A 13,852-nucleotide genomic window follows, 5' to 3' on the forward strand; every position below is an offset into this window, starting at 1 on the left:
GCTGTGATTTATGTCAAAGAGTGTTCTTCCTAGGTTTTCCTCTAAGAGTTTTATAGTGTCCAGTCTTATATTTAGGTCTCGAATCCATTTTGAGTTTATTTTTGTGTATGGTGTTAGGGAGTATTCTAATTTCATTCTTTTTACATGTAGGCTGTCCAGTTTCCCAGCACCACTTATTGAAGAGACTGTCTTTTCTCCATTGTATTCTTTTGCCTCCTTTGTCATAGATTACTTGACCATAGGTGCGTAGGTTAATCCTCTGGGCTTTCTATCTTGTTCCATTGATCTATGTTTCTGTTTTTTGTGCCAGTACCATATTGTCTTGATTACTGTAGCTTTGTAGTATAGTCTGAAGTCAGGAGTCTGATTCCTCCAGCTCCATTTTTTTCCCTCAAGACTGCTTTGGCTATTCGGGGGTCTTTTGTGTCTCCATACAAATTTTAAGATGATTTGTTCTAGCTCCGTAAAAAATGCCATTGGTAATTTGATAGGGATTGCATTGAATCTGTAGATTGCTTTGGGTAGTATACTCATTTTCACAATGTTGATTCTTCCAATCCAAGAACATGGTATATCTCTCCATCTGTTGGTATCATCTTTAATTTCTTTCATCAGTGGCTTATAGTTTTCTGCATACAGGTCTTTTGTCTCCCTAGGTAGGTTTATTCCTAGGTATTTTATTCTTTTTGTTGCAATGGTAAATGGGAGTGTTTCCATAATTTCTCTTTCAGATTTTTCATCATTAGTGTATAGGAATGCAAGAGATTTCTGTGCATTAATTTTGTATCCTGCAACTTTACCATATTCATTAATTAGCTCTAGCAGTTTCCTGGTGGCAGTTTTAGGATTCTCTATGTATAGTATCATGTCATCTGCAAACAGTGACAGTTTTACTTCTTCTTTTCCAATTCGTATTCCTTTTATTTCTTTTTCTTCTCTGATTGCCGTGGCTAGGACTTCCAGAACTATGTTGAATAATAGTGGTGAGAGTGGACATCCTTGTCTCGTTCCTGATCTTAGAGGAAATGCTTTCAGTTTTTCACCATTGAGAATGATGTTTGCTGTGGGTTTGTCATATATGGCCTTTATTATGTTGAAGTAGGTTCTCTCTATGCCCACTTTCTGGAGAGTTTTTATCATAAATGGGTGTTGAATTTTGTCAAAAGCTTTTTCTGCATCTATTGAGATGATCATATGGTTTTTATTCTTCAATTTGTTAATATGGTGTATCACATTGATTGATTTGCATATAGTGAAGAATCCTTGCATCCCTGGGATAAATCCCACTTGATCATGGTGTATGATCCTTTTAATGTGTTGTTGGATTCTGTTTGCTAGTATTTTGTTGAGGATTTTTGCATCTATATTCATCAGTGATATTGGTCTGTAATTTTCTTTTTTTGTAGTGTCTTTGTCTGGTTTTGGTATCAGGGTGACGGTGGCCTCATAGAATGAGTTTGGGAGTGTTCCTTCCTCTGCAATTTTTTGGAAGAGTTTGAGAAGGATAGGTGTTAGCTCTTCTCTAAATGTTTGATAGAATTCACCTGTGAAGCCATCTGGTCCTGGACTTTTGTTTGTTGGAAGATTTTTAATCACAGTTTCAATTTCATTACTTGTGATTGGTCTGTTCATATTTTCTGTTTCTTCCTGGTTCAGTCTTGGAAGGTTATATATACCTTTCTAAAAATTTGTCCATTTCTTCCAGGTTGTCCATTTTATTGGCATAAAGTTGCTTGTAGTAGTCTCTTAGGATGCTTTGTATTTCTGCGGTGTCTGTTGTAACTTCTCCTTTTTCATTTCTGATTTTATTGATTTGAGTCCTCTCCCTCTTTTTCTTGATGAGTCTGGCTAATGGCTTATCAATTTTGTTTATCTTCTCAAAGAACCAACTTTTAGTTTTATTGATCTTTGCTATTGTTTTCTTTGTTTCTATTTCATTTATTTCTGCTCTGATCTTTATGATTTCTTTCCTTCTGCTAACTTTGGGTTTTGTTTGTTCTTCTTTCCCTAGTTTCTTTAGGTGTAAGGTTAGATTGTTTACTTGAGATTTTTCTTGTTTCTTGAGATAGGCTTGTATAGCTATAAACTTCCCTCTTAGAACTGCTTTTGCTGCATCCCATAGGTTTTGGGTCGTCGTGTTTTCATTGTCGTTTGTCTCTAGGTATTTTTTGATTTCCTCTTTGATTTCTTCAGTGATCTCTTGGTTATTTAGTAACGTATTGTTTAGCCTCCATGTGTTTGTCTTTTTTACGTTTTTTTCTCTGTAATTCATTTCTAATCTCATAGCGTTGTGGTCAGAAAAGATGCTTGATATGATTTCAATTTTCTTAAATTTACTGAGGCTTGATTTGTGACCCAAGATGTGATCTATCCTGAAGAATGTTCCGTGCGCACTTGAGAAGAACGTGTAATCTGCTGTTTTTAGATGGAATGTCCTACAAATATCAATTAAATCTATCTGGTCTATTGTGTCATTTAAAGCTTCTGTTTCCTTATTTATTTTCATTTTGGATGATCTGTCTATTGGTGTAAGTGAGGTGTTAAAGTCCCCCACTATTATTGTGTTACTGTCGATTTCCTCTTTTAGAGCTGTCAGCAGTTGCCTTATGTATTGAGGTGCTCCTATGTTGGGTGCATATATATTTATAATTGTTATATCTTCTTCTTGGATTGATCCCTTGATCATTATGTAGTGTCCTTCCTTGTCTCTTGTAACATTCTTTATTTTAAAGTCTATTTTATCTGATATGAGTATAGCTACTCCAGCTTTCTTTTGATTTCCATTTGCATGGAATATCTTTTTCCATCCCCTCACTTTCAGTCTGTATGTGTCCCTAGGTCTAAAGTGGGTCTCTTGTAGACAGCATATATATGGGTCTTGTTTTTGTATCCGTTCGGCCAGTCTATGTCTTTTGGTTGGGGCATTTAATCCATTCACGTTTAAGGTAATTATCGATATGTATGTTCCTATGACTATTTTCTTAATTGTTTTGGGTTTGTTTTTGTAGGTCCTTTTCTTCTCTTGTGTTTCCCACTTAGAGAAGTTCCTTTAGCATTTGTTGTAGAGCTGGTTTGGTGGTGCTGAATTCTCGTAGCTTTTGCTTGTCTGTAAAGCTTTTGATTTCTCCATCGAATCTGAATGAGATCCTTGCCGGGTAGAGTAATCTTGGTTGTAGGTTCTTCCCTTTCATCACTTTAAGTATATCATGCCACTCCCTTCTGGCTTGTAGAGTTTCTGCTGAGAAATCAGCTGTTAACCTTATGGGAGTTCCCTTGTATGTTATTTGTTGTTTTTCCCTTGCTGCTTTCAATAATTTTTCTTTGTCTTTAATTTTTGCCACTTTGATTACTATGTGTCTTGGCGTGTTTCTCCTTGGGTTTATCCTGTATGGGACTCTCTGCGCTTCCTGGACTTGGGTGGCTATTTCCTTTCCGATGTTAGGGAAGTTTTCGACTATAATCTCTTCAAATATTTTCTCTGGTCCTTTCTCTCTCTCTTCTCCTTCTGGGACCCCTATAATGCGAATGTTGTTGTGTTTAATGTTGTCCCAGAGGTCTCTTAGGCTGTCTTCATTTCTTTTCATTCTTTTTTCTTTATTCTGTTCCGCAGCAGTGAATTCCACCATTCTGTCTTCCAGGTCACTTATCCGTTCTTCTGCCTCAGTTATTCTGCTATTGATTCCTTCTAGTGTAGTTTTCATTTCAGTTATTGTATTGGTCATCTCTGTTTGTTTGTTCTTTAATTCTTCTAGGTCTTTGTTAATCATTTCTTGCATCTTCTCAATCTTTGCCTCCATTCTTATTCCGAGGTCCTGGATCATCTTCACTATCATTATTCTGAATTCTTTTTCTGGAAGGTTGCCTATCTCCACTGCATTTAGTTGTTTTTCTGGGGTTTTTTCTTGTTCCTTCATCTGGTACATAGCCCTCTGCCTTTTCATCTTGTCTATCTTTCTGTAACTGTGGTTTTTGGTCCACAGGCTGCAGAATTGTAGTTTTTCTTGCTTCTGCTGTCTGCCCTCTGGTGGTTGAGGCTATCTAAGAGGCTTGATGGGAGGCTCTGGTGGTGGGTAGAGCTGCGCGAGTGATATTATAGGGCAGAACTAGGAAGCTCTCTCCTGGCCTAACATGTGGTAGAGGCTCACCCAATTTTGTGGAGTCATTTAAAACTTCCTGCTTCCTTTGATTTCTTAATAATGGCTTAACAGTTTTTGAGGAACTGAAAGTAGTGAAGCCTGGGAAGAGAAAATCAAAATGTAACACACAGAATTTCCCTCATTCTTGGGTTATCAAAGGTTCAAAGGACACAAAGATCAATGGGAATGGTGATGAAGATGATGTGGGTGACGTTTTTCAAAGAACTAATGTGTTTCAATTTTTTTCAATACTTCATTTTTTGAACAGTTTTAGGTTTACAGGAAATTGAGCAGATAATACAGAGAGTTCCCATATATCCACCTCTCCAATACACACAGTTTCCCCTATTATTAACATCTTGCATTAGTGTTATACATTTGTTACAACTGATGAACCAATATTGATATGCTATTACTAACTAAGTCCATAGTTTATATTAAGGTTCACTCTTTGCATTGTACAGTCTTTCATTTTGACAAATGTATAGTGACAAGTATCCACCATTACAGTATCATAAAAAATATTTTCACTGCCCTAAAATCCCCTGTGCTTCTCTTATTCATCCTGAGCCCCAGAGCCCCTGTGCCCCTGGCAAGCACTGATCTTTTACTCTCCTTATAGTTTTACTTTTTCCAGAATTTCATACAGTTGGAATCATACAGTATGTAACCTTTTCAGACTAGGTTCTTTCACTAAGCAATATGCATTTAAGATTCCTCCATGTCTTTTTGTTATTTGATAACTCATTTATTTTTATCACTAATATTTCATTGAATGGATGTACTACAATTTGTTTATCTATTTACCTTTTAAAGGACATCTTGGTTGCTTCCAGTTTTTGGCAATTATGAATCAAGATGCTGTAAGCATGTATCCAAAATAAATGAGTCTTCATGGATATAGAGAACAGACTGTGGTTGCCAAGGGGGAGGGGGTTGGGGGAGAGATGGAGTGGGAGGTTGAGGTTAGCAGATGTAAGCTGTTACATATAGAATGGATAAACAACAAGGTCCTACTGTATAGCACAGGGAACTATATTCAATATCCTATGATAAACCATAATGGAAAATAATATTTTAAAAAGAACGTATATATATGTATAACTGAATCACTTTGCTGTACAGCAGAAATTAACACAACATTGTAAATCAACTATACTTCAATAAAATAAATAAATAAACAAAATAAATGAGTCTTAAAAGTCAACAATAAGTAACCAAACAACCCAACTTAAAAATGGGCAAAAGAGCTGAAGAGACACCTCACCAAAGAAGATCTACAGATGTCAAATAAGCATATGAAAAGACGTTAAACATCATATATCATTAAGGAATTTCAAATAAACATGAAATATCTCTTCATTTATTTAGACTACTTTGATTTCTTTCATCAACATTTTGTAGTTTTCTTCATATACCTCTTCATATAGCTAAGTATTCTGTTAGATTTATTCCTAAGTACTTCTTTTTTTTTTTTTTTGGTGCTAATGTAAATGGTGGTGTATTTTTAATTTCAAATTCCACTTGTTCATTGTTGGTATATAGGAAAGCAATTGACTTTTTCTTATTAATCATGTACCCTGCAACCTGGCTATAATTGCTCATTAGTTCCAGGAGGGCTTTTTGTCAGTTCTTTGGGATTTTCTGCATAGACAATCATGCCATCTGCAAAATGGGCAAAAGATCTGAACAAACACCTCACCAAAGAAGATTTTTTTTCCTTCCCAATCTATATATCTTTTATTCTCTTTTCTTGCCTTGTTGCATTAGCTAGGACATACAGTACAATGTTGAAAATGAGTGGTGAAAGGGGACATCTTCGCCTTATTCCTGATCTTAATTGGAAAGTTTCTAGTTTCTCACCATTAAATATGATGTTAGCTTTAGGGTTTTTATAGATGTACTTTATCAGGTTGAGGAAGTTCCCCTACATCCCTAATTTGCCAAGAGTTGTTGTGGTGGTTTGTTGGTTTGTTACTTTATCATGGATGGGTGTTAAATTTTGTCAAATGCTCTTTTTGCATCTACTGATACGACAATGCGATTTCTCTTCTCTACGCTGTTGATGTGATGGATTACATTAATTGATTTCCAAATGTTGAACCAGCCTTGCATACCTGGAATAAATCCCACGTAACTGTGGTGTATAACTCTTTTTATACATTACTGGATTCAATTTGCTAATATTTTGTTGAGGATTTTGCATCTATGTTCATGAGAGGTATTGGTCTGCAATTTTCCTGTTTTATAATATCTTTATCTGGTTTTGCTATTAGAATAAGTTTGGCCTCACAGAATGAGCTGGGAAGTGTTCCCTCTTCTTCTATTTTCTGGAAGAGATTATAGAGAACTGGTGTCATTCTTTCCTTAATGTTTGATAGAATTTACCAGTGAACCCATCCAGGCCTGGTGCTTTCCATTTCGGAAATTCATTATTGATTCAAATTCTTTACTAGATATGAGTCTTTTCAGAGTATTTATTTCTCCTTGTGTGAGTTTCAGTAGATTGTGTCTTTCAAGGAACTGGTCCACTTCATTAAGTTATAAAATCTGTGGGCATAGAATTATTCATAATATTCCTTTATTATCCCTTCAATGTCCATGAGATCAGTAGTGATGCCATCGCTTTCATTCTGATTTTAGTAATTTGTATCTTCTCTCTTTTTTTCTTGGTTATCCTGCTAGAGGTTTGTCAATTTTATTGATCTTTACAAAAAAAAAAAAAAAAAAGCTCTTTATTTTGCTGACTTTTCTCTATTGTTTTCCTGCTTTTTATTTCATTCATTGCTTCTTTTCTTCTGCTTGTGGTAGGCTTATTTTGCTCTTCTTTCTCTAGTTTCATAAGGTGGAAGCTTAGATCTTCTTTTCAAATGTGTGCCTTCAATGCCATAAATTTCCCTCCAAGCACTGCTTTCACTGCATCTTGCAAATTTTCATAGGTTGTATTTTCATTTTCATTTAGCTGAAGATAAATTTTTATTTCCCATGAGACTTCCTCCTTGACCCATCTGTTATCTAGAAGTGTGTTTTTTAATCTCCAAATATTTGGGGATTTTCCAGCTGTCTTTCTGGTATTGGTTTCTAGCTTAACTCCATTGTGGTCTGAAAACATACTTTGCATAATTTCTACCCTTTTAAATTTGCTGAGGTATATTTCATGGCCTGGAATGTGGTCTGCTTGGTGAGTGTTCCATGTGAGCTTGAGAAGGACGTGTGTGTTGTTGTTGTGGGATGAAGTGGTGTGGTTGCCAGTTAGATCCAGGCAATGATAGTGCTGTTCAGTTCAACTTCATTCTTCCTAATTTTCTGCCTGGTGGATCTGCCCATTACTGACAGAGGGCTGTTGAGGTCTCCAGCTACCATGATGGATTCATCTGCTTCTCCTTGCAGTTCTATCAGTTTTTGCCTCCCATATTTTGATGCTCTATTGTTGGGCACATACAATGAAGGATTGTTATGTCTTCTCGGAGAATCGACCCCTTTATCACTATGTATCGCCTCTCTTTATCCCTGATAACTTTCCTTCCTCTGAAGTTGGCTCTGCCTGAAATTAATATAGCTACTCCTGCTTTCTTCTTGTGTTTCAGTATTTTAAGCGCCAGAGTGTTTGGTAGGAATTTGCAAAGTGGGTAAGGGCACAGTCATTTGAATCAGGCAAACCTGGGAACAAGCCAAGCGAGTCAAACTGGCTGACCGTGGGCACACTTAATCATTCTATGCCTCAGTTTCCTCACCTAAAAAATAAGTAACTATCGGACCTACTGTACAGCACAGGGAACTATATTCAATATCTTGTAATAACCTGTAACGGAAAAGAATCTGAGAAAGAATAGATATTATATATATGTATAACTGAATCACTTTGCTGTGCACCTGAAACTAACACATTGTAAATCAACTATACTTCAATAAAAAATTAAAAATTTTTTTAAATGAGGAAGTATCCCTTTGAATTATTGTGAAGATGAAATGGGATAATGCAATAAAGCACTTAGCAAATTTTCTGGCATTTGTGTAATTACACATAATGTGTAATTAATATATTCTACTAATATATGCAGTTATATTATTATCTATTCATATAATATAAGCTATTATATTATTAATATAAGCTATTGGTTATAATTATATTGTGGGACGTTAGTAGAGATTTCTAAGTCCAAGTACTCTCTATGAAAGTTGGATGAGGCACACTCTGAGAAGAGTAACGTAGAAAATAATTGCAAAGTCTCAGGCTGGAGTGGATGGCTCATGGCAATGTCCTGAAAAGACAGAAGACTTCACACGTGCCCTGCAGCCCATAGTCCCGGGCGCCGGGGCCAGGGGGAATGTGATATTTCCTCCTTGGTGCCGAGTTTTGCTCATTCTTCTTATTAAAGTGGTTACACAGGAGACTTCTGACCCCACTGACAATTCACTGTCTGGGTTCTCTCTCTTTTGGGGGAAATGTGGTCACACCAGGGCCCCTATTGAAAAATAGATCATCTTTGGTTAGATAAATCCTGATTAGCTTTTAAGAAGCAACAGTAATAATTAATCACATGGGAAAAACCTTCATTGTACACCAAGGCTTTTAAAAGGTAGTTATAAAACTGTGTTGTGTGGTGTGAGCTCAATTGTGTTTAAACTTTTTAAAAAGATTGTAAGCATAGAAAAAAGTCTGGAAGGATGTGAACCACCGTGTTCACAATGCCTGCCTCTGGGGGACGGGAGTCTAAGTGATTTTAATGTCTTCTTTGTGTTTTTCTCTAGTTCTCATTTTCTGCATTATTACAAAAAAACATGTTATTTTAAAAATGAATAGAACAAACAAATGAAAACAACAATTATTACAAAACCTCCCCTTAACTTTAACACTTGCGGTAAATGGACAGTTGTCACTTGCCAACTGACCTTTCTGGTTTGTGTTGGGCCATTTCTGCTGTCTTGCCATTCGGGACAACCAAAAGGATACTTGCATGGGATCAGAGAACTATAATGTGGCCAATTCCTGGCCAATTCCCCCCTAGTTCCCTCTTGCCTCTGTGTTGCCTGACTCCCTACCCAAAAACTGGGCATCTATTCTGGGTCTGGTGTCAGGGTCTGGTGACCCTCCACTCACTAGCTGTGTGGCCTTAGGCAAGTGACTTAACCTCTCTGACCCTCAGCATCCACCTTTTAAAATGAGGATTGCAGTGACCATCCAGCCAGATGAAGTGGTTAGCACATTGGGGCACCCAGTGTCAGTGGCACTAGTAAATATTAGGGCCCCCTTGTTATTCCTGTTTTCCTGGCTCTGACTATCCCCCTTCTCCATTTCAGTCTGCAGACATCGACAACCATCACGCGCTCATTGAATATAATGAGGCCGAGAGCAGCTTTGTTCTCCAGGACTTCAATTCCCGCAACGGCACGTTCGTCAACGAGTGCCACATTCAGAACGTGGCTGTGAAGCTCTTACCTGGAGACATCCTGAGGTTTGGGTCCGGAGGGCCGACCTACGAACTGATCATCGAAAACCCAGCCTCGGTGAGTCCAGGCCCCTGCGGGGTGGGGGTGGGGTGCAGAGGTGCCGTGTTGTGTCACCTTCCGTGCAGCCTAGGGCTCAGATGCGGCCACAGGTGGAGTTCGTCTGGAGCGCGTCACTCTGCTTTCACGCTGCACGCACAGTGGCAGCCACAAGACCCGATTCTGCGATTCTGCGAAGTTCAGACCCCATCGCGTGGGTGCCGGGGGAGAGCGAGTCCTCGCGCCCTCTTCTGGGCATTTCTTGGAATTACATGCAAGAGTTGCCTAGCGACCAGCCCAGAACTAGCGCATTTTCCTGAAAAGTGAAGCTTGGCGAGGGGAGGTGGAAAACAGGTGTGTGCTTTTGAAGATGCAGAGATGGATGCTTCCTTTTTAGGCAGATCAGTGCTCTGCAACTTCCTAGCGCTGCGACCTCGGCCAGGGTTCTTTGCATGCCTGGGTCTGGGTCTTCTCAGCGGTGCAGGGCATTGAGATAGTATCTGTGTGTAAAAAGTCAAAGTCTCTGGCGGGAGTAGACGCTCAAGGCCTGCCAGCTGTTATCACACCCGGATCAGAAATGTTCCCGGGATCAGGACCTAAAGTATGGCCCCAGGTTAAGCGGAACGTAACCCAAAACTCGCCCAGCAAAGCTCAGTCACAAGAAGTATCTGGTTCAGTAAGGAGGAAGGATGGGGGCTGGTTAGCAAACAGGCCTGGGTCAGAACCCCAGCTCTGCCACTGGCCCACTCGGTGTGCTCTTGCACAAGCCATTGGACCCCTCAGAACCTCGGTTTCCTCATCTGCAAAATGGGGCCAACGACAGCAATGACCTTGCAGGCTTATCTCGAGGGCTAAATGAGATGGTTATAATTGTAAAACTCCCAGAATAGTGCCCATTCGTGGTGAGCACATAATTAATACCTGTCATGTGTGTCCCAGAGAGACGATGTGTTAACCTCACTTCCCAGCACCAAGAACGCTGCATGGACTGAGACCTCCTTTCTGGGACGAGGCTGGGTATAAATAAATAAAGTTTAGAGAGTCTAGACAGAATCCTGGGGTGTGGGTCCCCTAGGCAGCCCTAAATACTCACTCAGAGAAGATCAGCGGCGTCCCTCAGGCTGCAGGGCCCGTGACGCCGCATCCATCACGTTTGGCTTTGAAAATCTGGGGCAGTTTTCTCCTGCTGCTGCTCAGCCCCCTTTTCCTCCTTGGACCAACATTAAAGTGTGCTCACTTGTGGGATGCACTGGGGTCCACTGGCCGCCCTGAGGAGGGGCTCCTGACCCAGAAGGTGTTGACCTGATCAGGGATTCTCAGCATGGGTTCTAAGGATCCCCCTTGTCAGAACCACGTGGGGAGTGGACCAACGGTGCAGATCTGGGCTTCACCCCAGGCCTGAGGACTCATACTTAGGATTCCCAGATGAAATGCAGGACACCCAGTTAAATCTGAATTTCAGGTAAGCACCAAATAATTTTTATGTACAGGTGTGGCCCAAATATTGCAAGGAACCACGTATGCTAAAAAAATCATTTGGTGTTTATCTGAAATTCAGATTTAACTGACACCCTATAGTTTATTATATATTTATTTATTCATTTATTTATTTATGCGAAATCTGGCAACCGTACACATCCTCCCTGGGAGTGGGGCCTGGGAGTATGCATTCTCACAAGCTCCCTGATGATTCTGATGCACCCCCAATAGTAGGGAAACCCAAATTTAGAATCATTTGTATGGAACACTTACGGAATTTTTTAGGGATCAAAGAAAAGGGGATTTCAAACTCCCAAGCCTGAAAATCCAAGTTCGTGAAGTTTGATTCAATGTGCCCCAACATGTCTGATTACAAGAATTTTTCAGGAATGGTCAGTAAAATTACAGGTTCCCAGGCCCCCTCCCTGGGAAATTCTGACTTTGTGGCTTGCCCGTGGGGGGAAGAAGACGGGGAGCAGCAAACAATATCTGCATTTTTTTCTTTTTTTTTTCATACAAAGATATTTATTGAAATATTATTTATAGGGGCATAAAATTTGAAACCTAAATTTCCCTCAAAAGGGGGGCATTGTTTAATAAATTATAAGGAGTTCGTTTATTTATGGAATACTGTTCTGCCTTTTTAAAACACAGCTTTATTGAGCTATAATTGACATGCAGTAAACGGCACATGTTTAAAGTCTGTAAGTGGATGGGCTTTGACATATGTGTACACCTGTGAAACCATCGCCACAATCAAGACAGTGAACAGATCCTTCCTCCTCCAAAGTTTCCTCCGGATCACAGCATGTGTTTGTTTGCTTGCTTACTCTTAACAGCTTCACTGAAGTACAATTTACATAACAGAAACTTCACCCATTTTAAGTGTCCAATTCAATCAATTTTAATACATCTTTGGAGTTGTGCAGCTATCACCACAACCTGCTTTCAGAACATTTTCATCCATTTCTATCACCCCAAACCTCAGAGAAACCCTGGAGGTACTTCATTTTGGGTTTTTTTTTTTTTTTTTAAAGAATTATTTATTTATTTATTTTTGGCTGTGTTGGGTCTTCGTTTCTGTGCGAGGGCTTTCTCTAGTTGTGGCAAGCGGGAGCCACTCTTTATCGCGGTGCGCGGGCCTCTCACTCTCGCGGCCTCTCTTGTTGCGGAGCACAGGCTCCAGATGCGCAGGCTCAGTAGTTGTGGCTCATGGGCCCAGTTGCTCCGCGGCATGTGGGATCTTCCCAGACCAGGGCTCGAACCCGTGTCCCCTGCATTGGCAGGCAGATTCTCAACCACTGCGCCACCAAGGAAGCCCTGGGGTTTGTTTTTAACTTTTAATTTTCAAAATTGTGGTAAAATACACATAAAATTTACCATCTTAACCATGTTTAAGTGCACAGTTCAGTGGCATTAAATATATTCACACTGTTGTGCAACCATCACCCCCATCCATCTCCAGAACTTTGTTCATCTTCCCAAACTGAAACTCTGTGCCCATCAAATAAAACCCCCTGCTTCCTTCCTCCCCTCCCACCATGCTTTCTGTGTCTGTGAATTTGACTATTCTAGGTACCTCATATAAATGGAATCTTACATTGTTTGTCCTTTTGTGACCATCTTATTTCACTTAGTATGATGTCCTCATGGTTCATTCCAGCTGAATAATATTTCATTGTATGGATTCACCATATTTTGTTTATCCGTTCATCCGTCCATGGCCACTTGGGTTGCTTCCACCTTTTGGCCATTTTGAGTAAGTTTGTTATGAACATGGGTGTACAAATATGGAATGGGGACTTTATTTTACAAGGTGCTTCTTATATAATGGTGGGAAACAGTGATGACGACCTCTAACCTTGAGTAGATAAGACGGAAGAAGATGCTTTGTAAGAAGAGAAACCAGGAGAACAGCAGGAGGAATCACTGACATGAACAGCACCGTGCTAAGCAATTCACCTGCTTTCCCTTATTTCATGCTCACAGCAACCTATGAGATGGGTTCTCCCGTGAGCCCCATTTTACAGACAAGGAATCCGAAACTCAGAGAGGTTAAGTAATTTCCCCAGGGCCACACAGCTAGTCAGTGCAAATTAAACACTATCCCCACTTGCGGAAAAAGGAGGGGAGAAAACCACTTAGTCTGATGCTAGGTGGAGCAGTAGCCTTGACTGGTTTTCACACAGAGCAAAGCATACTCTCATGGTCACTGGGATATACATGGATTTTTTTCAATTCTTATTTCTACACGCACTTGCACCTTGCTTCATTCCTCAGGTGACTGCGGGCAGCTGCACAAGTGTTCCCCTGGCCTGTGCCCAGGGCACTTTGCAGGACTCTCCCCAGCCCCATCTTCTCAAAAGTGCTCTCTGCCGGGGTGTCCGCAGCTTGAGAAGCTTCCATCCATGACGCTCTTATTCATGGAGGGGTCCTTTGCAGGGCCCGCGTGAGGGCAGCCTGTGGACTGACTGACACGTTCCTACAAATTCCACTTCCTGATGACCCCAACCTGCTGACTGTTTAGAAGAAGAGAAAGAAAGAGGGGAAAAAGGGAGAGGTATTGAAGAGCATCTCTCATCAAATATTTTGAAGCCCAGTTTTTCTAAGAAATTCGTGGCCGTCTTGCTTCCAGCATGTTCTTGTTTCCAATTGATTTTGGGGTCCCTGGTGAGGGCGCTGTGTTTCCTCCTTGGGTGGAGTTTCCACGGAGGACTGCCCTGATATCATACAGATTAAGTATGATCAGA

General features: G+C 40.1%; 1 protein-coding gene across 1 annotated transcript in view; it reads left to right on the forward strand.

The window, feature by feature from the left end:
* FHAD1 (forkhead associated phosphopeptide binding domain 1) overlaps positions 1-13,852 on the forward strand; it is a 144,928-nt gene that overhangs the window by 17,606 nt on the left and 113,470 nt on the right. Inside the window, exon 3 of the mRNA XM_036826732.1 lies at positions 9,438-9,644. Within this exon, the coding sequence (XP_036682627.1) occupies positions 9,438-9,644 (207 nt within the window). The remainder of the gene's footprint in view (positions 1-9,437; positions 9,645-13,852) is intronic.

The sequence above is a fragment of the Balaenoptera musculus genome, chromosome 1, assembly GCF_009873245.2.
Source record: "Balaenoptera musculus isolate JJ_BM4_2016_0621 chromosome 1, mBalMus1.pri.v3, whole genome shotgun sequence".
Classification (NCBI taxonomy): Eukaryota; Metazoa; Chordata; class Mammalia; order Artiodactyla; family Balaenopteridae; genus Balaenoptera; species Balaenoptera musculus.